Below are 27,209 nucleotides of genomic sequence, written 5' to 3'. Positions count from 1 at the left end.
GTCCCAGCTACTCAGGAGGCTGAGGCAGGAGAAAGGCTTGAACCCGGCAGGGGGAGGTTGCAGTGAGCCGAGATTGCATCACTGCACTCCAGCCTGGTGACAGAGTGAGACTACGTGTCTAAATAATAATAATATGATTAGAGGCCAGGCGCGGTGGTTCATGCCTGTAATCCCAGCACTTTGGGAGGCCGAGGCGGGTGGATCACGAGGTCAAGAGATCGAGACCATCCTGGTCAACATGGTGAAACCCCGTCTCTACTAAAAATACAAAAAATTAGCTGGGCATGGTGGCGCGTGCCTGTAGTCCCAGCTACTCAGGAGGCTGAGGCAGGAGAATTGCCTGAACCCAGGAGGCGGAGGTTGCGGTGAGCTGAGATTGCACCATTGCACTCCAGCCTGGGTAACAAGAGCGAAACTCCGTCTCAAAAAAAAAAAAATGATTAGATATTTTTATATCTGTCATTCTTAAAAGAATCACTTAGTCCATTTACATTTTGTTTACACACTAATGACTTGAGTTTTAAAAGTTATTTGAGTTTAAATCTATGATCTTATTTTATGCCTTCTGTTTGTTCTGCATATTCTGTTTCTTCCTTTTCTTTCTTTTGGACTGATCACATATTTCTTCCCCTTCCATTTCTTCCACTCTGTGAGTTTGTAGTTTATATCCTGTGTTCTTGTAGTGATTGCCCCAGAAATCCAAGCATTCGTTCTTTTCTTATCCAAATTTAAAGTTACTCAGGAAATGCTCATCCCCGACAATAGACGGTCTTTAGAATCTTTCAACTGCATTTACCTCCCCCCAACTCATACCTTCCTATTATTTATTTCAAATATATCTTAAACTCATGTCATAATGATTTTGTAAATTTATCTTATTCCTTCTTGCTTTTCACATCTTCCATCTCGGCTCACATTACTGACAAATATTTTAGTATTTCCTATAGCGAAGGCCTAAAGATGGCAAATTCTCAGATTTTCTTTCATTAATTCCAAAATGTTTTTATTTTTCCCTATTTTTTTCTCTTCAGTGAAACTATATTTCATTTTCATATATGATTAATGCAGGAAATATTTCAGTTCTAAACAGCTCCACAAAATGTGGCTTACTTGACCCTAAACGGTGTGAGTAGGTTGAAAAAAGCCAGGATTTCTGGTGATGTGCGGGTCCCCTATAGAGTGTCTCTTACCTTCCTACCTGGTGATCACATCTTTCCTAAGCATCTTCAGCAGAATTCTCAAGGGTGGAGCTGAAGGATCATCCCTGAAAGGACTGATTAAAATTGTCTACTAGCAAGCACATATGCACTGTTACAAATATATCATATCGTCTATGAATCTTTAACAAGTTTACTTTGAGTTGTGCTCTACACTCTCATTATATAACGTTTTGTCATTGCACTCCATGGCTTTGTGCTGTGCCACAGCTCCTCAGATGACCAAGACTGGAACCAAAATGCTCTATCACAGAAGGCCTTGCCATGTCCTAAAACAGATACACATTGTACAAATGACGTGTCAGCACTCACAATGACTCTGTGAAGTATGACATCTCTCAAACACAATAGGTCATACTAAACGAATGTTTGGCAAAGAAAATGCTCAGAAAAGATGGTGAAGCATTATTTGGATGACAGAACCATGCAATCATTTTGCCAAACAGAAAAAGTATGTCTTTCCTAATATTCATCAAGATCAGTGCAATGTGATAAATATATAATGTACATACATACACAAACACACACTTTTAATAGCTAATATTTAAATAAGCAGTAGCAGGTTTTAAAAACATGAAAAGGTTACTATTGGGAGCAGGATGTGAAACCAGGATCGTATATTATAAGCATTATCCCACACAGACCTTTTTCAGGATTGTGTATCTCCCAGCACATCTTAATGAACATGGCAAAAAATTTAAAAAAAAGTTTTCAGTGCAAAAAGGTGGTTCATGGTTTGAAAGTCAAGTTTTACCACAAGAAACCAAGTTGGAGGTAAGGGTTGAGGAAGGTAGCAGCCAAAAATTACCACTGTAGTTTTGTTTTATTTTGTATATGTGTGGTTTGAGCAAGTGGTTGGCATTGTGCACTCAATTGAGGAGGCCCTGAAAGGGGCATGTTTGTCCGGAGAGATAAATACATGAATACGGTTTCAAACAAACATGGTGATTTTGTTTGAAACAAACATTTGAAGGGAGATGAAGGGTGGGCAACTGGATATGCCATCTGACATTAAGGAAAGAGGCCTGGCCAGGCTCAATGGCTCATGCCTATAATCCCAGCACTTTGGGAGGCTGAGGCAGGCAGATCACCTGAGGTCGGGAGTTCGAGACCAGCCTGACCAACACGGTGGTCCCCATCTCTACTAAAAATACAAAATTAGCTGGGCATGGTGGCACATGCCTGATATCCCAGCTAATTGGGAGGCTGAGGCAGGCAGATCACCTGAGGTCGGGAGTTCGAGACCAGCCTGACCAACACGGTGGTCCCCATCTCTACTAAAAATACAAAATTAGCTGGGCATGGTGGCACATGCCTGATATCCCAGCTACTTGGGAGGCTGAGGCAGGAGAATCACTTGAACCCAGGAGATGGAGGTTGCAGTGAGCTGAAATCATGCCATTGCACTCCAGCCTGGGCAACAAGAGTGAACTCCATCTCAAAAAAAAGAAAGAAAAAAAAAGACAAGAAGCCTGGGCCAGGCATGGTGGTTCACACCTGTAATTGCAACACTTTAGGAGGTTAAGGAGTGCGGATCACCTGAGGTTAGGAGTTCAAGAGCACTCTGGCCAACAGGGTGAAATCCCGTCTCTACTATAAATGCAAAACAATCAGCTGGGTGTGGTGGTTTGCACCTATAATTCCAGCTACTTAGGAGGCTGAAGCTGGAGAATTGCTTGAACCTGGGAGGTAGAGGCTACAGTGAGCTGAGATTGCACCACTGCACTCCAGCCTGGGCAACAGAGTAAGACTCTGTCTCAAAAAAAAAAAAAAAAAAAAAAACCCGAAACAAAACAGAAAAGAGGCCTGGGTTCAGACATAAATTTGAACGTATCATGTACATGGTAATTATTACCAAGGAAATGGAGATCACATAGGGATGAAACATAGCTAAGGAATAGAAGAAAGCCTAAGGAAATGCCAGAGGAAACAACATTTAATGGAGAAGAGGTGAACCCAGCACAGGAGGCTGATGTCATTTCAGACTTATTCAGACTACTCATGCAAAGAATTCCTATAAGACCTTTCACCAACATCTCCCAAATGTTAACATCTTACCACATTTGCTTTATCTTCTCTCTCTAGAAACCCATTATCTTCTGAGCCATTTGAAAGTAAACTGCAGACATGATGTCCCTCTATCCCTCAATATTTAATGTGTATTTTCTAAAAACAAGGACACATTCTTTTGTATTAATAGAACAATCACCAAAATCAGGAAATTGACATTGATATGATACTATCAGCCAATACAGTAGAGACCACTTGTCTTAATAATGTCGTTTAGAGCAAAAGAAAATCCTGGGGCAGGCAGTGTCCTCAGCTGCCACTTCTCTTTAGTCAGAGGAGTGCCTTTAGATATGGCACAGTGCTGCTACTCCAAGGTTCCCTGACCTATCTCATGAGAATTTCAGCCAGACTTTTCTAACAAAAGAAGATGCTTGGGCCCTTGGGGACCTCTAAAGAGCTGTGATTCATTGAGAATACAGTAGACCTAAGGCTGGTGGAAGAGCAATAATTTTTGAGAGAAGCCTCTCCCCAGATTTAAGAAGTGCCATTAGTGAAAGAAGTAGCTGCAGGAAAAGCAGCGAGTACCAGAGTAATAGACACGTGGATGCCAGCAGCAGGAAGCTGAGAGGGTCCCAGAGGGGGACCATGTGACTCTGGGAAGTAGAAGCACAGACTTATTCTTTGAGGAGAGGAAATCCCAAGATCCTACAACTTGGGAAGGTATCTGCAGCCAGCTTGAAAATCCCTCCACCCGTGCCCCTGCAGCATGGTTTCTGTCAAAGCTGCCATCAAGAGGGTAGGGAAGCCATCAGCACCCTTTCCAAAGTACTTCCTGTCCCACCAAATATGCTGGTCTACCATGGAGCTAAATGCAGTTCTCTTTGAGACAATGGGGGACATTTGAACATGGTCTGGGAATTAGATGGTATCAGGGGATTATTGCTAATTTTATTATATGTGGTAAAGGCAAATGGAAACGTCCTTTTCTGGGGAGTTTACTGTTCTGTCAACTTTTGTGTAGTTCGATGACTTTCATGTAAGAAGAAAGAAACATAGGTCACATCCCCCAGTGTTTGGGTTCGAGGACAATGTGAATGATACCTAATGTCATACCCCAAATCATCCTAGGCTGCAACAGGCACTATCCCTTTGATGTTCTGACCCCAGTTTGGACTCAGAAGCTGGGAAACAGCCTTAGTTCAAGTGTCTTGGGCCTTGTGTTGACCATTAGTCCCCCAAGGTCTTATCACTGCTTCTCCCAGGAAGCCTCTTGAAATGTCAGACAAAAACAAGTCCTGAGGGCCCTGCCTGACCTGTCAGAGTTCTGGTGAGCACAGATTCTTTCAATCCCCTGAGACCCCTTACTGCACCACACAGCCATTTTAAACAGCTTTCAGCTCTCACTTGCTATTTGAATCTTAATTCAAATGTCAGCCCAGGAGAGCAGGCCTGTGACAAGCTCACGCCATCTGCATTAGTATTTTCCTCCATCATCTTGACAGTTGAGAGCTGGCAGTATTACAATTCAGACAACACTCTGCGTTTGAAAGGAAAATTATAGTTTTTCAGAATGCAGCTGGTATATGAGTGAATAGGGTGAAGTTTCTTCTATGAAGGCTTTTCCTCATTTTATGATATGAAAATAATAAAATGTAGATTCAGCATGTGATTCTTACAAGAACCACCAAAAGGCACAGAATTTTTGGGACAAAGGCAAACAAAGCATTCTGTTCCACAGTAATAATTTTAATAAAAAGCAAAAACAGCAAAACAATCATTTATAAATGATTTCTTCTCTGTTGGAGAAGTTAACACTGTTATTGCCGTATAAACCACTTGGAAATGAGCTACTTTGGTGGTGCCTAGTTAAGATGTATACTTTTCAGCAGATTTTGATTTTGCCAGTTAGGCAGGAAAATCTACAGTCCACTTTTCTTGAGGGAATTTAGCTGAACTACTGTCCACAGGTGAGAGTGAACTTTGCAAATCACTCCAATAAGTTTAGTAGCAAAGTAAGCAGATTTCTCAAGGGTTCAAACCACAGAAATGAAACAAAACAGGCAGAGAAGCAGTCTTTTGGGTGTTAAACTTCATGCCAGTTGTGCACATTATACTAGGACACTTGCTTCTGAGAAATACAACACAAATGCTACCTCCTTGGAACTAAGATGTTTCAATGCTTATGTGTGTCAGTTTCTTCTTGCTGTTGCCCAGTGGCAGTGGTGTGCTGACACGTTTAACAACCAGCTCTGGGGGAGGGGGTCTTGATATAGAGTGTTTGCCAATCTCTGTAGTGTAAATACTCTCAATAGGCCTGATTCTCCAGCTACTGATGTGATGTCACTGAATGGTCAGGTTGGGAAGAGATGAGCACTAGTACACCATTATATTGTAGCACACCACACAAATACAATGATGTCAGTATCTGCAAGTACATAGGTAACAGTAAACTAATTAGGAAGTGATGTTTTGAGTATTTATTACTTGTTTTTAATATACTTAATTGTAGGTTAATATAACCTGTAATGGTCACTGTGTGGTCCCTGTAGCTGTGTTCACCAACCAGCTTACAAAATTCCTGAAAATTTAACAGTCCACTCTCATGGGCCAGTGCAAACCACTTCAGCACACCACTGGAACTCAGGACGGGGTGAGGGGGCGGGGGTGGGACACGGAATAAGCAAACCAGACACCTGCCTAGTCCTTCCTCCACAGTGACCTTTATTATCTCTGCAGAATGATTAAGGGCTCTAGCTCTCCCCTTACAGGAGATCAGTGTTCTTCTAAACAGGAGATTATAGGAGTCCCACTCCAGACAGGCCCAGGACAGCAGAATTTTAGCTGCTTTATTGGTTGGTTTCATCTGATCTCAGGGCTGTCATCCCTGCCAAGTCCAGATGGTGCTGTTGGACTATCAGAGTTTCCCACACAGCCCCCCAACCCCCAGCCTTCTGCACTCCCCTCACCCTCCATTTGACAGGTTTAATTCATTTCCCTGGCACCTCCTCCTTCCATTTGATGCGAAGCCAGTAAACCTAATACAGGAAGAGCCAAAAAACCCAGGTGCTAAATCAACCAAGGTCAGGCTGCTTTCCAGGTCGGCTTTCCAGCCTCCCCGTTGTCTGAGGCAGTCTTTCCTCCAGGATTTTTCTTAGCCAAATACGTTCGCTCTATCTTGCACATAGCATCATAGACTCTTAAAAGATGGATGGAACCTTCCAGTCATTATGCCTGAACCACAGCGTGCTTGAGCTGCCGCCAGTGCTATCCCCAGCAGCTCTTTTTCCTAGCTGTAAAGCTGTTGTCTGCCAGCTTTTATCCCTTGGCACTGAGCCACGATCTCAAGAAGGCAATGCTTGTGTTGCTCACAGTGGGGGAAGCAAGAGGAAAGGAACCTCTGGAAAGCCAGGCATGCAGTTAAGTGCTACACATTCCAGTGTATGTTTATCACATTTGTAGGTGACAAAATTAAGGTTTAACAAGTTGAAGTAAAGTGCCCCTGGGTCATACAAGATTTAAGTTACCTGGATTTGAACTGGATGTGACTCAAACTAGTACCATTCACATTAGTCCATGCTGCCTTCCGAAAGGCGTGCCCCTGATGAGTGGTGAATATGGTTGTTGTGATGCCTGGCTTGTGTAGTGGGAATAAAAGATGCATCACCTTAAGAGATGGCACTCGAATTCCCTTTGAGGAGGGAACTGTCTTTGTCCAGGAAAACGCTTTTAATAAGCCACCCACGGTAAAAGGTGAAGTCGTGATGGTAAGGGTGTTGGCAGAAATCAAATTAAGAAAAGGAGTAGCTATCCATCCTGCTGTACGTGAGAATATAAATGGATCTGGTTTGTCCCAAAGACAGGAGACAGGGACCATGTGGAGTGGAAGGTGAGTGGGGATTCTTCCATATTATATAAAAAGAACATTCTACGAATGGGGTGCCGAGTCTGCACCATTGTAGCATCTGCCATTCCTTCCCATGTCACTGAGACAAACACAGGCACACACACTCACTCACTTGAATTTTGCAAGTGGAAATGGGCAAGGGAACTGAGCTTCATGTCTCAGCTGATGCATTGCAGGGATAAGACGTTGTTTAAAATGAGGTAGCAGAAGTGTGGAGTCAGCAGTGGCTGCAAAAATATAAGTCTCTTAGAAATCACAGAAATCTAGAGGTTCAGAACCAGAGCCCAGTCATCAGACCTTTCTGGATCTCAAGAGGCAGGGAGTCCTCAGCTGACATTTGGGTTACCACAGGGATGAATCTGTGCCTAATGTCTGGCTGCAAGGGGGACACACACTGTGGAACAGAAAGTGGGAGGAAACTTTGGACCTTGTTGCTGAATCAAACTGGAGCACGTGCATCAAACAGGGTTTCTTCTTGGGTGTGCCTAATGCAATAGGTTTACGAGCTGCAAACCCCTGGGATCCAGGACATTCTGCAGTGAGGGAACATCAGTCAAACTGGAGCCAAATAAGCTTTCAGTTAGCTTGGCATGGATTTTCTTCCTCACATCCCACCACTCAAAGTATGGGGTAGAGTTAAATGATCTTGGCTGGTCTAAAGATGGCGCAGGCCATGAGCCAGCTTGCATCATGGAAATATACATGCCTTTGGGGTTCTCACCTAGAAGCCAACCAAGTGCTGAACCCTTGATAGCTGGTGCATCAACACCGTGTTGATCCAGAACAGAGGCTCATCAGAAGGGGAAGAGGCGGAGGGTAGGCCCAGGATGACAGCATGTGCTAGATTCCAGGGAGGGATGGAGCTACTACCAGCAGGATGCCAAACTGGATGAGGAATCAGATCGCTGAAGTCCAGCCTTGCTATTGACTGGCAAGGGACCATTGCCTCTGGAACTAAGATTCCCTGTTTATAAAATGGGGGACTAGACTGGCCTCCAAAATGCTATTTCCATGACCTCAAAAGGGCCTCATAAGTGACTTTCTTAGTGTTGCCCTGGAGCCCCAGAGAACACAAACCTCACAGGGAAATTACCAAATCAGGTTGGAATGCCAGCGCAGGGCTTGGGATAGTGCATATTGGCACAAGAACCATACCTGGAGAAGGAAATGGAAAGGCTCAACAGAAGAAAGTTTTCACATTCAGCCCTGTGGTTTTAGGAGGGAGGGCTGCAGAGTCTAGCCATAGACTTGGAATGGAGGCATGATTTAGTTTTAAGGAAGGATTAAAACGGCATATCCCTGAGAAGGATGGTCTTCCAGGTAACATTTTAAAATAACAATCTGTACTGATCTTGAGTCTCAGAGGTAGAGTAAAAAATAGTCCCAGATCTACGAACATTCACTTTAGGGACAGTGACAAATATGACTATTACCAGCGCCCTTCCCAAGACATCCACTCAGACTAATGGCAAACAGGCTTACTTACAGTTGCAGAGGAAAATACTAAGGTGTAGTGCCTGGACTCATGCTGGATTTACTCTCCCACCTGACTCCTTAAACTGACCTGCTAAAGCTGTGGCTCCAGGCTATGCCTGCACATAGTATTTCGGTTCATTAGCCTCTGGGAAGGTCACCTTTTATTTGGGTGGTTCTAAAACCCCTCTGCCAGCTGCTTACATCTTTCCCAGATTTGTATTCAGTGCTCTCAAGACCAGCATTCCTCAGGATTTAAAGAAGGAAGGAAGCACATCTCTTGCACTTCTCCAGGGTGGATGGAAATCCATGCATCTCATTATTTTTATACAGAATAGCTTCAAAGACATCTACCTCTAATCAATACATATTCATGATTCTGTCATTAAAACAGCCCACAGAAGAGCCATTTTCTCCTCCTTCCTTCTAGAATTCCAAATGATCCCAATTTTTTCTTTCACAAAACTGTTCCAGACCTTTCCCTTTTCCCTTTCCTCCTCTCCTGGTCCCCATGGTCATGGAATCTCCTTTTAGCTGGAAGCAATGAGCCTGCAATTGTGACACTAGTGGCGTATAATCCACTTACATTGTTTCTGAGATCCTAAAGACCTAAAGCGCCAAATCCTCATTCTGGCAACCCCATACCCAATCAGAAAAACAGCATGAAGACATTTTTCCCAAGTGCAGAATCATGTATATTCTGAGTGACTGAGCTATTGGCATTCAAGTTTTGACCAGTTTCAAGATGCTACCACCAGATAATGGAAGACCATATACAGACACTGCAATCTATGTTACATAAGGAAGACTTCGTTAGTTGGTACACAAGAGTGGAGAGTTTCAGGTTATATACGATAAATCCAGAAGGCTGTTTGAATACACAAAGAGCCTTATTTCTTTCGGGTCTTACGTTTCCCCAGCTGGAAGTGAGGCCTCTGAGAAGCTGCATTCCTTTCTCAGGGCCCCTACCACTGTTTAGTGTGCTAATGCCAAGAATTCATGGCCTTTTCCTTTCTTAAGGAGTGATGGGAAACTGTTATAAAATCAGATGTGGGAAGTATTCTACTACTATTAACTTACATGCACCAGTCACTTACTTACTTCAGCCTCAAAGAGGTAAATGAAGCATTTTCTCTATCTGAATGAGAAACATGGAGACAGAGTTCCCGTGGTTGCACAAGGTCAGCTGTTCAAGGGGAGAGCCAGAGCCAGCCTCTGGCTCTGTACCCCATGTTCCTTCAGCAGGCCTGTGGCCAGCTGTGACAAGTAGAGCCTGGCCACCTGGCTGAGGCTTGCAGAGCCCACAGCCAATGTGGTATGGGAAATCCTGGACTGGGGCTGGTTGTGGTCCAGCTGTGATCCAGCTTTCTCCACTTCTAGACAGGGCTGGTGCCAGGCAATGAAGCCAATGACTACAGATGTTACTCACAGCTGGAAAATGGGCCTCCTTTGGCAAAGGAATCTGGAAGCTCTCTAGCTGCTCTGCTCAGGCAGGGGTCCTGCTAGCATCCTTTTAGATTAAGTGGGGAGAATAGATTCACACCAAACAGTGGAAATGAGGGAATGCAGCTTCCAGATGGTCATCACTTGGTTCAGAAGTTTGCACAGAAAGTGTAACCAATTCCAGTGAGAACAAACCTAAGGCTGTCCGTCTTTTAAAGCCACCCTGAGTGGTAAAGATAAGGTACATGTCATAACCTATATAAAGGTGAAGTATTATCATTTTTCAACTGTACAAGACACATTACTAGGGTTACAGTCAGTGGCATGCACCTTATGTTGGACTTCATTTAAACTACAATTTAGTAGTGTGACATCTCCATTACATGGCACCAAACATTTGTCAATTGTATAACTATTGGTGAGATCTGGTTTTAACTACAATACTTTAAAAGCCAATTTCTATTTAAATGTTTTATGAAAAAATGCAATAGCTTAACTTTATACACATTTTACATTTATGGCAGAATAAGTACAGTAATATCTGCACCCGAATGGGTAGTGTTGCTTTCAAAGTAGTCACCTTAGGAAGATGTATGTTTATTCCAGTGAAGCTGACCTTATCTAGAACATTTCTAGAACCCTCTTTAGAAACTGTCAACTTGTAAGGGTCTTCAGTGTTGGTAAATCTTTGTCCTTTAAGGGTAGATCTATTTCTTGAGGAATTATTTTTTTTAACAGCTAAGGAGCATTAGAAAATAAGTCTGCTAAATAAAATGGATGATGAAGCTCAGGATTTCCTTGGTGGGCAGGAGGAAGGGTTGGATAAAACACAAGGTCTGACTATAAAGTTGTGAGGCCTCTTTACTTGCATGGCTTCAAAGGTAATCCCAAAGAGGAACCCTAAGTGTTCTTGGCGCATGCAGCATCAAGGAAGTAACTCCAATTATGCTAACTCTTGAGTGCATATGTTCTAGTGTATTTGGTTAAAAAGGTAGCTTTGCTCACATTCAGTCATACTTCATATAAGCAGAAATGGAAAACTCCATCTCTGTGATTTCTCCCATGGGAAAGATCTCATCTACTGCTTAAATCAAATGAAAAGCACTTGGTGTCATGTCTACATTAGCCCCCTCAAAATGTGCAATGAGTAATTCCTGATACCTGAGTCTTCCCAGTTTGGAAAAGTGGGCAAGGACAGGTGTCTGGATCCTAGATAAAAGTAGAATTTCAAGGGGATTGAAGTGTTTCCAATGGCTCCCATCTACTCATACACCCACTCATACAAGGAAACCTCCTACAGCTAAGCAGTACACAAAATTTCAGGAGAGGAGGGGAAGAAACATGATCTCCGAGTTGCTTTCTATGGTTAAAACCCACTGGTTTCTGGATGACAAGTGAACAGAGTCCATTGAAAAAGAAAGTCCATGGTGTTAGATTCTAGTGCACGCTTAAGAAATAAAGTGTGTGGCCACTAGCTCATTGAAGTGCATTTCCAGCTAAGGCCAAAGGCAGCAAAGGTGCAAGAAGCTGCTGGAGCTGACATTAGTTGAAGCAGGGTCTATAAATTCAGAGTGGCAAAGCAATTTGTAGAAAGGCCCAGTTACAAAGCAGGACATTTGCCAACCTGTGAAGTCAAATAATGTTCAATCTCACTTTCTACAAAGTGCTTCATTGAAAATACTAATGAGGAAGCTCCCTAAAACACCATATCCTGAGTGTCAGAGAAATAGGGTCAAGATGGTGATTGATGGGGAGCAGATATCGATCCTCTAATAGTGTTTGAACTGTGTATTTTCCAAGCATCACACACACACTTAGTGAAGAATGTATTACTGCAGTCACATTCCACCTTGTCTGTACATGCTTCCATCCCGTGGTTGCTTTTGAGTACATATTTCCAAGAGCCATTTGGAGTTAATGGATTCTACTGCTAAAAGTCAGAAGCAGCAGCAGCAGTCAGTGCCTTAAAGTCAGCCGTAATAGCCACGTGCTCACGGCAGACATCAGTCTCCTATTGATCAGTCGGGATGTTGTTCTTGGTTTCTGTTTTATATTTGTCTTTGTAAAAACCACAAAGCTAGGCCATTTGCTTAAATCATCATTAGAAAAAATGCTGAGTGCCCAGATGGGATTTCTAGTTTCAGTGCAAATGAAATCACATTAGTCCAGATTTTATTCACTCAAAACTACTAGGGAAGCGGTAGGATTTGGTTTAAATGCTGCCAAAAAGCAGGAATTCACTTAAGTTTTAATTCAGAAGCAATCCTGTTGTTAATGTTGTAGCCAGGTTCGGGCAGCATGGAGGGTGGGGCCCCCATTGTGCTTGCTGAGGAATCCCGGACCTCTCCCAGTTCAGGCTCACTTTCGCTAGAGGTAGACCCACTGTTGATGGTATAGACACTCTCTGCAACTCCCTGAGCTGAAGCACAGCCATCTGGCTCGTTCTTCTCCCTCGGACTCGACAGTCCTGGGAGGACAGCCATCTTCCCAGCCTGCCTATTTGGCAGCAAGGACATGGTATAGTCTGCAATGATCCCACCCACATCTAAGTTGCACGCCTGGTCAAAGGCAAGGAAGCCGACATTAGCGTTTGCCTCACACACCACAAAGGAGCCATCGTCCATGATAAGCAGATCAATGCCGCAGAAGTCCATGCCTAGGATGTTGGACACCTGAATGGCCAACTGCTTGCCTTGTTCTGTCAGCGGGCACATGACGCCTACGCCACCTGTGGGGAAAGCACAGGGGTGTAAAGGTGACAAATGAGAAGTCAAATGACTCTTCAAAGAAGGGACAGGGGTCTGCCCAGGAGGGGCAGACAGACAGGCTCGAGGATTAATCGCAAACGGTCTGGACGGAAATCAGTACCCGCTTTGGGAAAACAATACAGTCATTTTTTTTTGAGACGGAGTGTCGCTTTGTCCCCTAGGATGGAGTGCAGTGGTGTGGTCTTAGCTCACTGTGATCGCCACCTTCTGGGTTCAAGCAATTCTCCTGCCTGGGACAACAGGTGCCCACCACTGCGCGTGGCTAATTTTTTTTGTATTTTTAGTAGAGATGGGTTTCACCATATTGGTTAGGGTGGTCTCGAACTCCTCACCTCAGGCAATCCATCCACCTCAGCCTCCCAAAGTGCTGGGACTACAGGCTTGAGCCACTTCGCCTGGCCTATGGTCATTTTTTATCTGGTCTTAAAAATGTCAATTTCCTCTGACCCAGCCATCCCACCATCAAGGGAATAATCTTATGTATGGTGGTGGGGGGAAGCTTTATGCACAAAGATGTTGATGGCAGTATTATTTAAAATACAAATCACAGAGCCAGGTACATGATAGGCACTCAATAAATATTCAACAAATATTGAATGAAGAAATACAACAGAGAAAAACAGTGTATTTTACATCCATTAATAATAATGCGAGCTGGGTATGGTGACTGATGCCTGTAATCTCAGCACTTTGGGAGGCTGAGGTGAGAGGACTGCTTGAGGCCAAGAGTTTGGGCTAGCCTGGGCATCATAGCGAGACCCCATCTCTATAAAAAATAAAAATAAAAATGAAAATAGGTGGGTGTGGTGGTTTGCTGTAGGGTTCCTCCCACCCCAGCCTCCTAAGTAGCTGCAGTCCCAGCTACAGTTCGAGCTACTTGGGAGGTTGGGGTGGGAGGAACCCTAGAGCCCAGGAGTTTGAGGCTGCAGTGAGCCATGATCATGCCACTGCATACCAGCCTGTTTCACAGAGTGAAACTCTTTTTCAAAAATAAAATAAATAATAGTGCCCACAGAGAGCTTGTAATCACATGGGAAAACAGGGGATTTAAGACTCTACGATATGGCTGGGCGCAGTGGCTCATGCCTGTAATCCCAGCACTTTGGGAGGCTGAGTAGGCAGATCACCTAAGGTCGGGAGTTCTACACCAGACTGATCAACATGGAGAAACCCCGTCTCTACTAAAAATATAAAATTAGCCAGACATGGTGATGAATGCCTGTAATCCCTGCTACTCCAGAGGCTGAGGCAGGAGAATCACTTGAACCCAAGAGGCAAAGGTTGCAGTGAGCCAAGATTGCACCATTGCACTCTGGCCTGGGCAACAAGAGCAAAACTCCATCTAAAAAAAAAAAAAAAAAAAGACTATACAACATGACCATAACTAGGCAAAAAGAGATTTCTCAGAAGAAAAGACTGTAAGTTACACCAAAATATTAACAGTTGTTTTCTCTAAATGGTGGGGATGATAAATACCTTTCTCATTTGACTTTGCTGTGTTTTCCAAAAAAAATCTTTTTGGACAATCTTGCTCTGCTTGCCCTGTCACTCAAGGCTGGAGTGCAGCAGCACGATCTCGACTCACTGCAACCTCCACATCCTGGGTTCAAGCGATTCTCCTCCTGCCTCAGCCTCCTGAGTAGCTGGGATTACAGGCGCCCACCACAATGCCTGGCTAATTGTTGTATTTTTAGTAGAGACAGGGTTTCACCATGTTGGACAGGCTAATTTCAAACTCCTGACCTCAGGTGATCCGCCCACCTTGGCCTCCCAAAGTGCTTGGATTTCAAGTGTGACACCGCACCTGGTCATATTTTCCAAATTTTCTAACTGAGAATGTATTCCTCTTAAGAATAGAAGAAATAAAATTAACTTCTTGATTTTTAAGGAGAGAGAGATGGCTCTTTCTGCCATCTTTCTGTGCTACCATAACAGTGCATGTCAATGCCCTGGCTGATACTCTCGAGAGCATCACGAATGCCGAAAAGAGAGACAAATGCCAGGTTCTTATTAGGCCATGCTCCAAAGTAATCATCTGGTTTCTAGCTGTGATGCAAAGCATAGTTATGCTGGTAAATCTGAAATCACTGATGATCACAGAGCTGGGAAAACTGTTGTGAACCTTGTAGGCAGGTTAAACAAGGGTGGAAAGAACAAACCCTGTCTGATGTGCAACTTGAAGATCTAGAAAAATGGCAGAATAATCTGCTCCCATCCCATCAGTTTGGTTTCCCTGTACTGACAACCTCAGCTGGCATCATGGCCACCATGGCCTGTGAAGAAGTAAGATGGAAACACACAGGTAGAAAAATCCTGGGATTCTTTTACTAGGGATGTAATACATATTAATATTTATAAGTAAAATGCCTTAATTGACCAAAAAAAAAAAAAGAGAGAGAGAGAGAGAGACGGAAAGGACTGAGACAAAATTCTGTACGAAGGACAGAGACACTGATTGCCCTTACTTTGCTAAAAAACTAGGACTTCAGATTTAATTGTCTCCAGTTAGCCTCCTTGGAAAGATTTAAGAATTGTATTCTTAGGTCCAATAACTAGTGTGTTTACCTTAACACTGTTCCTTCCCACCTATGACACTGCATCTAAAAAAGGCTATAAAACAGTTTTAAAATGGCTCACTAAGAAAAGTAACATGGATAAATTATAAAACCACATGATTACTAACGAATGGATTTTGTAAGGTAACTAAAAAAGTAAAAATAACACACACGGTTCAATACTGTGGCACTAAACATGATTATCATTAAAATGGGCTGGGCATGGCGGCTCACACCTATAATCCCAGCACTTTGGGAGGCTGAGCAGGGTGGATCTCTTGAGGCTAGCCTGGCCCACATGATGAAACCCTGTCTCTACTAAAAATACAAAAATCAGCCAGGTGTGGTGATACACGCCTATAATCCCAGCTACTCAAGTGGCTGAGACATAAGAATCACTTGAACCAGGGAGGTGGAGGTTACAGTGAGCCGGGATCATGCCACTGCATTCTAGCCTGGGCAACAGAGCAAAACTGTCTCAAAAACGAAAAAAAAAAAAAAGTGAGATAACATGTAAGGTACTTAGTAGTGTGTTAACTTGAATCTTTCAACTTGAATCTAGCATTTGACCCCATCACACCACTTAATCACAGTATCTTACAGTTATCTCTCTCTCTCTTTTTTTTTTAAAGAGGTAAGGTCTCACTCTATTGCCCAAACTGGAGTGCTATGGTGCAATCATAGCTCACTGCAGCCTCAAACTCCTAGGCTCAAAGGATCCTCTCACCTGAGCTTCTTGGTACTACAGGCATGTGCTAGTATACTTGGCTAACTTTTAAAATTTTTTCTGTAGAGATAGGGGTCTCGCTTTGTTGTCCAGGCTGGTCTCAAACTCCTGGCTTTAAGTGATCTTCCTGCCTTGGCTTTCCAAAATGCTGGGATTACAGGCATAAGCCACCACACATGGCCCATATGTCTTATTTATGGGATCACATGCTACCCGAGGGCAAGGGCTCTCTCATAACATCTATCATAGAGTCTGTTCCTGGAAATGCCCAATGACTATCAATTAAAGAAGTGCCAGATAGCATCTAAGCCTCTTTATCAGTCACTGGACTTGGAATATCCTTCTGGTGATTTAGGAAATCTAGCAATTTAGGAAATCAAACTAGCGATTGTGATTTTTTTTCCTATTACCAACATACAAACTCATTCAATGAGGCTGACAATAATTTTTTGTGATGGGGACAAGAACTCTTGGAATATCGCCATTCAGCACAACAGAAAACAAACACTATCAACAGGTTAATGGGATGTGTTTATGCATGCAACCAAAGCATAAACTGTAGCTTTCTAATAGCATCATACAAAACAGGAAAACATTTTCCATTAAAATATAAAAGGAAAATATGTTATTTCTCCTGTCATCACTTTAGTTTAGACTCATCATTTTTTTGCCTGAGTTGTTGCAACAGCTTCAAAACTCACCTCCCTACCTCCCATCTTATGCCTTTGCTCCATCCTTTACCTAAATGGGAGTTTTTCTCCAGCGTTGGTCTTCATGTCACTGTTTTAAGTCTTAACACCTAGAGGAGAGGGTTCAGTCTTCCATGTCCTGACCCTCTTTGCCTGACCTCTGCCACAGCACTTACACTCATATGCTCCCCTCCTGGACTGCTTGCTGCCACAGGAAAGGGTTTGTTCCTCATTCTCATCTAGGAGATCCTGGTGTCTAGCAGAGGGTCCAACAAGACAGTAGGGATTGACATACATTTGCTGAATGGGTCCAAACACCCTAATGACACCCTGCGCTTTTATACCTTACCGAGAGAGCAGTTGCTCTGCATCCGTCCATCAGTGGAACAGCGAAGCATAGAGCCTATGACCTGGCCCCCTACCACCACCACCCGGATGTCCTTTCCATGGGACTCCTTCACGTACTTCTGGAACAGGTAGGGTACATCATGGCGGATCAGATGGCAGATGTCAGAGAGGTGATGTTTATCTCTTGCCAGAAAAACAGCTTTTCCTTTAAGAAGAAAGACAAAGAGCGAGGCAAGGGGTTAGAGAAGCCTCTGGACACTGTTCTTGCCATTTGGCCTCCTTGTCCATAAAGTCATCAGTTCTCTCTGAACTTGCCTCACTTTGATCCCTTCTATTTCTCTGCTAGATTTTTGCTGCCTTTTTTTTTTTTTTTTTTGAGACGGAGTCTTACTGCAACCTCTGCCTCCTGGGTTCAGGTGATTCTCCTGCTTCAGCCTTCTGAGTAGCTGGGATTACATCCACCATTCTGTATTTTGTATTTAAGTTTTGTATTTTTCGTAGAGACAGGGTTTCACTACATTGGCCAGGATGGTCTCAATCTCCTGACCTCGTGATCCACCCGTCTCAGCCTCCCAAAGTGCTGGGATTACAGGCGTGAGCCACTGCACCCAGCCTGACTTTTGCTTCTTATCAAATGACCAATGAACCTTACTTTCCCTTAACTTTCCTCAGGTCCTAATACCCTTTCCCTTCACCATCACTCTTTTTGGAATGACATAATAATATGGTCCAGAAACACAAAGAAAGAGCCAAAATAGAACCCCAAGGATCTAATCAATTCAGTTCCAAAACAGTTAATTTAGCATCTCCCATCACCCCCCAGGATGCTGATTAGGCAGGGTCCACATCTACCTCATTATTAAAAAATTCCCCAAACCTAACGCTGGGTTATATGCACAGGGAAGATGTCAATTAATGTTTGTATAACATAATTTATTGAACATACATTAGAGAAATTCCAAGTCTGGATGGAAAGAGATTCAGAAAAAGGTAGCACAGCGTGATATAACATCAAGAGAGGTCTATGCATAATTCTTTGGGAGCTCAAAGGAGGGAACCACTGACAGGCATCCTTCCCTTTAGACATAAAGTTATTATTTGCCTACACCATTTAATTCTGAAAGGAATGGCCTATGCCTCTACTAATCTCTACAGAAAGCATTCCTTCTTGATTCTGAATTCTTTTTTTTTTTAAGATGGAGTCTTGCTCTGTTGCCCAGGGTAGAGTACAGTTGGCGCAATCTCAGCTCACTGCAACCTCTTTCTCCTAGGTTCAAGCGATTCTTCTGCCTCAGCCTCCCGAGTAGCTGGGATTACAGGAGTCCACCACTGTGCCAGGCTAATTTTTGTATTTTTAATAGGGATGGGGTTTCACCATCTTGGCCAGACTGGTCTTGGAACTCTTGATCTCCTGATCCACCGGCCTCAGCTTCCCAAAGTGCTGGGATTACAGGCGTGAGCCACTGCACCTGGCCTAAATTCTTTCTGTTCAAATCTCCTACACTTTTGTAATTATTTAGCATCAGCTTTTTTTTTTTTTTTTTTTTTTTTAAGACAGTCTTGGGCCGGGCGCGGTGGCTCAAGCCTGTAATCCCAGCACTTTGGGAGGCTGAGGCAGGTGGATCACTAGGTCAACAGATCGAGACCATTCTGGTCAACATGGTGAAACCCCATCTCTACTAAAAATACAAAAAAATTAGCTGGGCATGGTGGCATGTGCCTGTAATCCCCGCTCCTCAGGAGGCTGAGGCAGGAGAATTGCCTGAACCCAGGAGGCAGAGGTTGCGGTGAGCCGAGATCACTCCATTGCACTCCAGCCTGGGTAACAAGAGCAAAACTCCATCTCAAAAAAAAAAAAAAAAAAAAAAGACAGTCTTGCTCTGTCACCCAGGCGGGAGTACAGTGGTGTGATATTGGCTCACTGCAACTTCTGCCTCCTGGGTTAAAGCAATTCTTCTGCCTCGGCCTCCAAAGTAGCTGGGATTACAGGCATGCACCACCACACCTGGCTAATTTTTATATTTTTAGTGGAGACAGGGTTTCACCATGTCAGCCAGCTGGTCTCAAATTCCTGGCCTCAAGTGATCTGCCTGTCTCGGCCTCCCAAAGTGCTGGGATTACAGGTGTGAGTCACCATGCCCATCCAACATTGGCTTTTCCATTGGTATATTAGCCAACATTAGCTAATATACCAATTATATTATATTAGACCTGAGCAGATGTTCTGATAAATTTGCTCTGCAAAGCTGACATGAGTATGCCTAGTCTGAGCATTCTTTTCAGCAAATATGGAACAAAGTGATGGTTTTCCTAAGCTTTGTGTCACCATCTTACAAGGAGTGAAACTCTTCTGAAGTCCTAACAAAAAGACCAGTCCCTAGTGGTACATACAACTGAAACGTAACCTCCAAAACGTGTTATAACCAGGAAGCAATCATTCCCAAGATGACTGGACCCTAGACACCTGAAAGAGCTAGAGGAGTAGGGCCACATGATCTGAAGATGTCCATGTGGCAGGTGACAGAAGGGTGGGCATCAGTGTCAGGGAAGCTGGAGAGGGCCCAGCAAGGGGGCACAGGAGGAAAATGGAAAGGCCCCAGCAAGTGTGCACGATGCAGCATCAGTGTTACCTGTCTTCAATCAATGAGTGTGGGGCAAGCAGGTACACATCTGATGCCAGGAGATATGGCTTCTGGCAACAGATGGCTGGAATTCAGGTATATGCACTGGATTTATCTGGACATTAGGAAGGATTTTCAGCAGAGATGGGGGCTAGAGATAGGAACTGGGTTTCTTGGTTTCTGGTACAGAAGTTCTAATACGGGGCTCAGTCTGCAGTTAATAAAGGAGCTACAGTTTTAAGTCAAGAAGGAAAAAAGGAGAGAATGGCAGCAAGATTGGCTAATAATGTACTAAGTGCCAAGCACTTTGATTTTTTGTTATTTCACCTATACTTCATGCTAGCCCTAGGAAGCTATTACGACAAGGATGGTTAATGCCATTTGAGAGAACAACGGTCCAATTTCAAAACTTACTATAAAGTTACAGTAATTAAGACAGTGTGGTCTGGCATAAAGATAGAACTATATCAATGGAATAAAATTGAAGGCCCAGAAATAAACCTTCATACACGGTGAACTGATTTTTGACAAGGGTTCCAACAGCATTTAGTGGGGAAACAAACAGGCTCTTCAACAAATGATATTAGGAAAACTGTATATCCACATGCAAAAGAATAAAGTTGAACCCCTACCTCATACCATATATAAATATTAACTCAAAATGGATCAAAGACTCAAAGGAAAAAGCTAAAACTATAAAGCTTTTAGAAGGCAAAAAATGACATCAAAAGCACATGGAAGCAAAAAAAAGAAAAATAGACAAGTTAGACTTTCTAAAATAAAAAAACTTTTGTACATCAAAGTTACTATATCAAGAAATGAAAAGACAACCTACAGAATGGGAAAAACATGTTCAAACATGTTATTATATATCTAATAAGGATTTAGAATCTATATTATATGGCTGGGCGCAGTGGCTCACACCTGTAATCCCAGCACTTTGGGAGGCCAAGGTGGGTGGACGGCTTGAGTCCAGGAATTTGAGACTCAACATGACGAAATATTGTCTCTACAAAAAATACAAAAATCAGCCAGGCATGGTGGCACATGTCTATCATCCCAGCTACTTGGGAGGCTGAGGCAGGAGGATCATTTCAACCCAAGGTGCAGAGGCTGCAATAAGCCGAGATCACACCATTGCAGTCCAGCCAGAGCCTGTCTCCAAAAAAAAAAAAAAAAAACCTACATTATACAAGAACCCTTCAAACTGAAAAATAAAAAGATTAAAAACCCAGTTAAAAAGTGAGCAAAGGGGGCTGGGCGCGGTGGCTCAGGCCTGTAATCCCAGCACTTTGGGAGGCCCAGGCAGGTAGATCACAAGGTCAGGAGTTCAAGACAGCCTGGCCAAGATGGTGAAACCCTAGCTCTACTAAAAATACAAAAAAATTAGCTGGGCCTGGTGGCAGGCACCTGCAATCCCAGCCTCTCAGGAGGTTGAGACAAGAGAATCGCTTGAACCTGAGGGATGGAGGTTGCAGTGAGCCGAGATTGTGCCACTGCACTCCAGCCTAGGCAACAGAGAGACCCCATCTCCCAAGAAAAAAGAAAAAAAAAGTGAATGAAGTATATGAAAAAAGCATTCCTCCAAAGAAGGTATACAAATGGCCAACAAGCACATGAAAAGATGCCCAACACGATTAGGCTTTGGGTAAATGCAAATCGAAACCTACATACATACATAAAAAGTAACAAGTGATGGTGAGGATATGGAGAAATTGGAACCCTCAAACATTGCTGGTGGAAATGTAAAATGACATAGCCATTATGAAAAACAATTTGGCAGTCCTCTAAAAGTTACACAAAGAATTACTATATGACCTAGCAATTCCATGCCTAGGGATATATCCAAGAGAAATGAAAACGTGTGTTCACACAAACTCTTGTACACAGATGTTCACAGCAGCATTATTCATAATAGTCACGAAGTGGAAACAATCCAAACATCCACCAGCTGATGAACATGTAAACCAAATGTGGTACAGCCATACCACATATTGTTACGTCCCAAAAAGAGATAAATTAGTGTTACTTGCTACAATGTGGATGAACCTTGAAAACATCATGCTATGTGAAAGAAGCCATACACAAAAGTTCACATACTGTATAAACGCATTTATATAAAATAGGCAAAACAGGCAAATCTATAGTAACAAAGTATTATTAATAACAATCAGTGGTTGCCAGGGACTGAGGGAGAGGCAATCAGAACTAACTACTACTAGGTATGAAGCTTCTTTTGGAAGTCATGGAAATGCTCTGAAATTAAGTAGTGGTAATAGTGGTAAAACATAATGAGTACACTAAAATCCACAGAATTTTATACTTTGCACTGGTAAATTTTTATGTGAATTATATTTCAATTTTTTTAAATTTACAAAATATTATGTATTATATTTAATTTCCGTTTGCTGTCTTACCTTTCTACAATATAAGCTCCTTGAGCGCAAGAACTTTTGTTCTTATCTGTATCCCCAAAGCCTGAAATAGTGCCTGGCATTTCGTAGACACTCAATAAATATTTGTATTTTATGTTACGTATATTTTACTATAGCAAAAAATTACTGGTTGAAAGGCTGGTTGAAACTGAGCTCAGTAGCATATCTGGATAGCACTAAGAGCCCCGCTTTGCTACCCAGGCTCCTTTCTCTGCTCCTCAACAGGACTCATCTACGCTCAAAGGTTGCTTTGCCTACCCCTGCTTTTGTGTGTTGCTCGCTCACTTCCTCCAGTTCAAATTCTACACTTCCATTTAAGTCTCCTTTTCTTCCACTGAAGACTTCATGGCAGAGTTGTCCCCTCCCTCCTGTAGGCTCAAGACCCCTAGACATACCTGCTATGGCAGTGATCACCGTGCAATGCAACTGTGTCTACTATCTACACACTTGAACTCCAAGAGAACAGTGATTGGGTCTAGTTCTTTTTTTTGGTCGGGGGAGACAAGGTCTTGCTCTGTCGCCTAGAATGGAGTGCTGTCTACTTCATTTCTACTGCATAGTCCCTACACCATAGTAGTTGCTCACTGCATATCTATTTAGGGTGACCTTCCCTCACTCCAGATGCCCAGAGCGTTTAAGCATGCTGCCTGAGTGTCCCAATAAGGCACCTGCTCATATACTGCAGGAGGACTACTTTCTGCTGCTGATGTCCCTACTGAGTCCCTATGATGCACTGAGCACTGCAGTAAGCCTTACAGAGAAAGATACTCTGGACCTGGTCCCCACCACTGAGCAGCTGGCAGTCTAGTAAAGGAAGCGGACATATAAACCTGTAACTGTTATAAAGTATAGCACTCTGCTAGAGGCGCATACAAAATTCTCTGGAAACAAAAGGAAAGAGCAATGAATTTTGTCTGGAAGACAGGAAGGGAGATCAGGGATGTGTGTAGAAAAGAAATGACACCTGGAGTTGGCCTTAAAGGATGAGCAGAAGTTGACCAGGTGATCAGAGAAAGACGGCATTCTCAGCAAAGGGAAAAGAGCAGATGCTTAAAGAGAGGAAAATGCATGGTCTACTTGGTGAATGAGAAGTAGTCTGGAATGGATTATTAATGGTTCATGTGGCCAGAGGAGGATGCAAGGGAAGGCTGAGGCCTTTTGAGCAGGGTCTTCCATTTCGTGAGGAAGAATATGGACTCTAATAGACAGCACATGGTCTTGGGAGGGTTTTTCAGTGAGAGAGTGACAAGAATAGATCTGTGTTTCAGAGAAATTACTTCAAAACAAAACAAAACAGAAGAGGCCATGGCAGTGGAGTTAGGGAAACCGATCAGCATCAAGTCAGGAGCCGGCTGCAACAGTCCAAGGAAGAGATGAGCAGGATCTGACAAAAGTAAGAACAGAGGACAAAGAGGAAAGGACACTGCAAGCTCCTCAAAGGGGAGCTCCATTTTTCTAAGCAGTACTTGAGAAGTGTCTTATCCAGGCAGAGCAGCAGCCCTAGTGGGCTGATTACCCAGGAAGCCCTGGAGAGGTGGCACTGACCCCGGTGGCCTCGTGTGCTCTTCACCACGACTGGGTAGCCCAGGGGCTCAGCTTCATCAATCATTTTTGAAAAGTCTTCATGCCCACCTGCCAAGAAAAGGTAAAAGTCAGTGAAGGTAAGGCTGATGGTCACCCCAGCCCTGCTCCTCTGTAGGAATTCTTCTGAGGCCTCATCTCTCTCTCTAATTAAGGCCATTCAAACACATTTGATTGAACAGACTCACATTATGCACCTGCAAGGTAAAAGGTGGGAGCAGAGAGGTAAAGAAACCAACATTTAGAAGGTACCTTCTATGTGGTAAAGGCTTCACATGCTCTAGTCCATGTAATCCTTATATCATATAGATAGACACCTTACCCTTTACAACGGCTGTGGTAGGTGGAATCCCAAGATACCTGCTCCCTGGTGTACACGCCTTGTATAATCCCCTCTTCTAAGTGTGGAAGGGACCAGTAACTATGTTGGGATATCATTCCTGTTATTTTGAATTTAACAGAAAGGAAGATGACCCCTGGTGAGCCTCACCTAATCAGATGAGTCCCTTTAAAAAAAAAAGGTGAAATGTCAGAGTGTCTCTTCTTCTGGCCTTGAAGGAGCAAACTGCCATGTTGTGGTGAAGGCCATGTGGCAGGAAGCGTAGGGCAGCCTCTAGAGGAGAATGGTCCAACTGATGGCTAGCAAGGAGGTGGGGGACTCAGTCCCACAACAGCAAGAAACTGAGTGCCAACAACCAGGCAACTTGGAAAAAGATCCCAGACTTCAGGTGAGACCACAGCCCCAGGTGACATCACGATTTCAGCCTACGGAGACCTAAGCAGAGAACCCAGCTATGCTGTGGCTAGACTTCTGACCTACAGAAACTACAAGATAATCAATGGGCATAATTTGAAGCTGCTCAGTTTTTAGAAGTTCGTTATGCAGCAATAGAAAGGAAACCAAGCCTGGGAATTTGTCTTTCCCAAAATTAAGGTATGACTCTGAAGGCTGAACTGGCTCTACCATACTCCTATAAGCCTTATTTAAAAAATATGAATAATGACGTGCATGAAAGTGGTTCTAAATTGCTTCATGAACTGAGTTCCTATATATACTATATCAAATATAATCTTTCCTTGATAACTGAGGGTCAATGTCATGAACATTAATGGCTGTACTACAATGCCCTGAGGGACAACCTCTGCCCTCCATTTAATGGTACCAAACTAGTGCACTTTCTAGTTTGGGAACCTGGTTTCTTTAATGGTTTGTCACATTCCTTGCTGTCAGATGTCAACTAACAAGTCTCACTGCTGTCACTATAGAGCAGAAAGAAGTCTCTTTTCCTGCTTCTCTTTGCTGTGGGGTTAGAAAGGACAAAGCAGCTTGTGAGATGATTTTTCCAGCACAGGGGAAACTAGGTTCCAGATGAGAGTCCGGTGGGCTTTCCCATTCATTAAGTGAAAGAGGGAGGTTGAATGCTTGTTGGAATTCGTGACACATATTTGGGCTGCTTAGAGGTCCTTTTTTTCACTTTTTAGTTCTAAAAAAATGTGCTAGATCGATGTGTTTTGTAGGTACACTGGGGTGCTAGTTTTCTCTTGCTGCTGCAACACATTACAACAACTTGGTGGTTCAAACAACACAGATCTATTGTCATACAGTTCTGTAGTTAGAAGTCCAACACAGGTCTCACTGGGCTAAAATGAAAATGTTAGCCAAGACTGGGCGTGGTGGCTCATGCCTGGAATCCCAGCACTTTGCGGGGATCGAGGTGGGTGAATTGCCTGAGCTCAGGAGTTTGAGACCAGCCCGGGCAACATAGTGAAACCCCACCTCTACAAAAAAATACAAAAATTAGCTGGGTGTGGTGGTGCATGCCTGTGGTCCCAGCTACTTGGGAGGCTAAGGTTGAGGATAGTTGAGCCCAGGAGGTCGAGGCTGCAGTGAGCCACAATCGTGCCACTGCAGTACACTCTGGACAACAGAGCAGAACGCTGTTTCAAAAAAAAAAAAAGTTAGGCTCTAGAGGAAAATCTATTTTCTTGCATTTTCCAGGTTCTAGAGGCTCCCCACCTTCCTTGGCTACTGGCCCTCTTCCATCTCCAAAGCCAGCAATAGCAGGTAGGGTCCTCAAATGTCATCACTCTGACCTTCCCCTTGGTCACATCTCCCTCTGACTCTCTTTTCTGCTTTCCTCTTTCACTTTTAAGGACACATACAACATTGGGCCCTCCTGGATAATTTAGAATAACCTCCCTACCTTAAGGTCATCTGCTTAGCAATCAACTCCATCTACTGCCTTAATTCCCTTTTGCCACATAACCTAATATAATCACAGGTTCCAGGGATTAGGACATGGGTATCTCAGGGTGGGGGAGTGGCATTATTCTGCCTATCACAGGCAAAGCAAAATACTCTAGAACACTAACAAGACCTGTCTAGTTCACAAGACTGCTAATGATTTTTTTTTTTTTTTTTTTTGAGACGGAGTTTCGCTCTTGTTACCCAAGCTGGAGTGCAATGGCGCGATCTCGGCTCACCGCAACCTCTGCCTCCTGGGTTCAGGCAATTCTCCTGCCTCAGCCTCCTGAGTAGCTGGGATTACAGGCACACGCCACCATGCCCAGCTAATTTTTTGTATCTTTAGTAGAGATGGGGTTTCACCATTTTGACCAGGATGGTCTCGATCTCTTGACCTCGTGATCCACCCGCCTCGGCCCCCCAAAGTGCTGGGATTACAGGCTTGAGCCACCGCCCTCGGCCAAGAGTGCTAATGATTTAAAAAAAAAAAAAGGACAATGAAGCAGTGAAAGTAATTAAATTAGGGGAATCTTCATAAAGAAGATGTTTTGTAAGAAGGGAACTCCCAACTTCCACCCATCCCACTGATAAGCTTACGTTCTCTCTAGCTATCCTTTCTTCCCTTCTTTATGATGCAGTAAGAAAAGTCCTCCTAATCCATCCCTGCCCCACTGTGCTTTAGACCACCTTTCTCACCTCCCCAGGGATCCTGCACCCTCTCTGCTATATATTCAACCTCACAATTCCTAATTTCACAGGCATTTTAAACATGCTCAGTTCTCTTCCATCTTAAGCAAATAGAGTCCCTGTTCCTTGAACCTGCATCATCCCTTAACTAAAATTTTGTATCCCTAACATCAAGCCACTGAGAGTTATATACCATTTCCTCATTTCCTATTTATTTCCTCACCCCTCTCTCCAGCACTAAACTGAAACTATATTCATTCAACTCCCTGTTGCTGAACTCAACACACACACATTATGTTGTCCTTTTGGAATCATGCAACACTTTTGATGATACCATCCTTGGAATAATCTCTCCGCTGGCTTCTGCGCCCTCTTTTCTTTCTCTTCTCACCTCTCAAGTAGTTGCCCTCTCTCTCTCCCTCCTTCCTTCCTTTTTTCTTTTTTTTTTAAGGCATGAAGTCTCATTCTGTCACCCAGGCTGGAGTGCAATGGCATTATCATACTTC

The 27,209-nt window shown here is 43.4% G+C and overlaps 1 protein-coding gene across 1 annotated transcript in view; it reads right to left on the bottom strand.

Annotated features, from left to right (window-relative positions):
* Window positions 1-9,275: 9,275 nt before the first annotated feature.
* RIMKLA (ribosomal modification protein rimK like family member A) overlaps window positions 9,276-27,209 on the bottom strand; it is a 37,451-nt gene continuing 19,517 nt past the window's right edge. The window contains exons 3-5 of the mRNA XM_002750693.5: window positions 23,736-23,822; window positions 17,136-17,339; window positions 9,276-12,775 (exon numbers count right to left, since the gene is read on the bottom strand). Of these exons, the coding sequence (XP_002750739.1) occupies window positions 12,285-12,775; window positions 17,136-17,339; window positions 23,736-23,822 (782 nt within the window). The 3' untranslated portion in view covers window positions 9,276-12,284. The remainder of the gene's footprint in view (window positions 12,776-17,135; window positions 17,340-23,735; window positions 23,823-27,209) is intronic.

This window comes from Callithrix jacchus, chromosome 7, assembly GCF_049354715.1.
Source record: "Callithrix jacchus isolate 240 chromosome 7, calJac240_pri, whole genome shotgun sequence".
NCBI lineage: Eukaryota > Metazoa > Chordata > Mammalia > Primates > Cebidae > Callithrix > Callithrix jacchus.
This window is presented reverse-complemented; position numbering and strand designations above follow the sequence as displayed.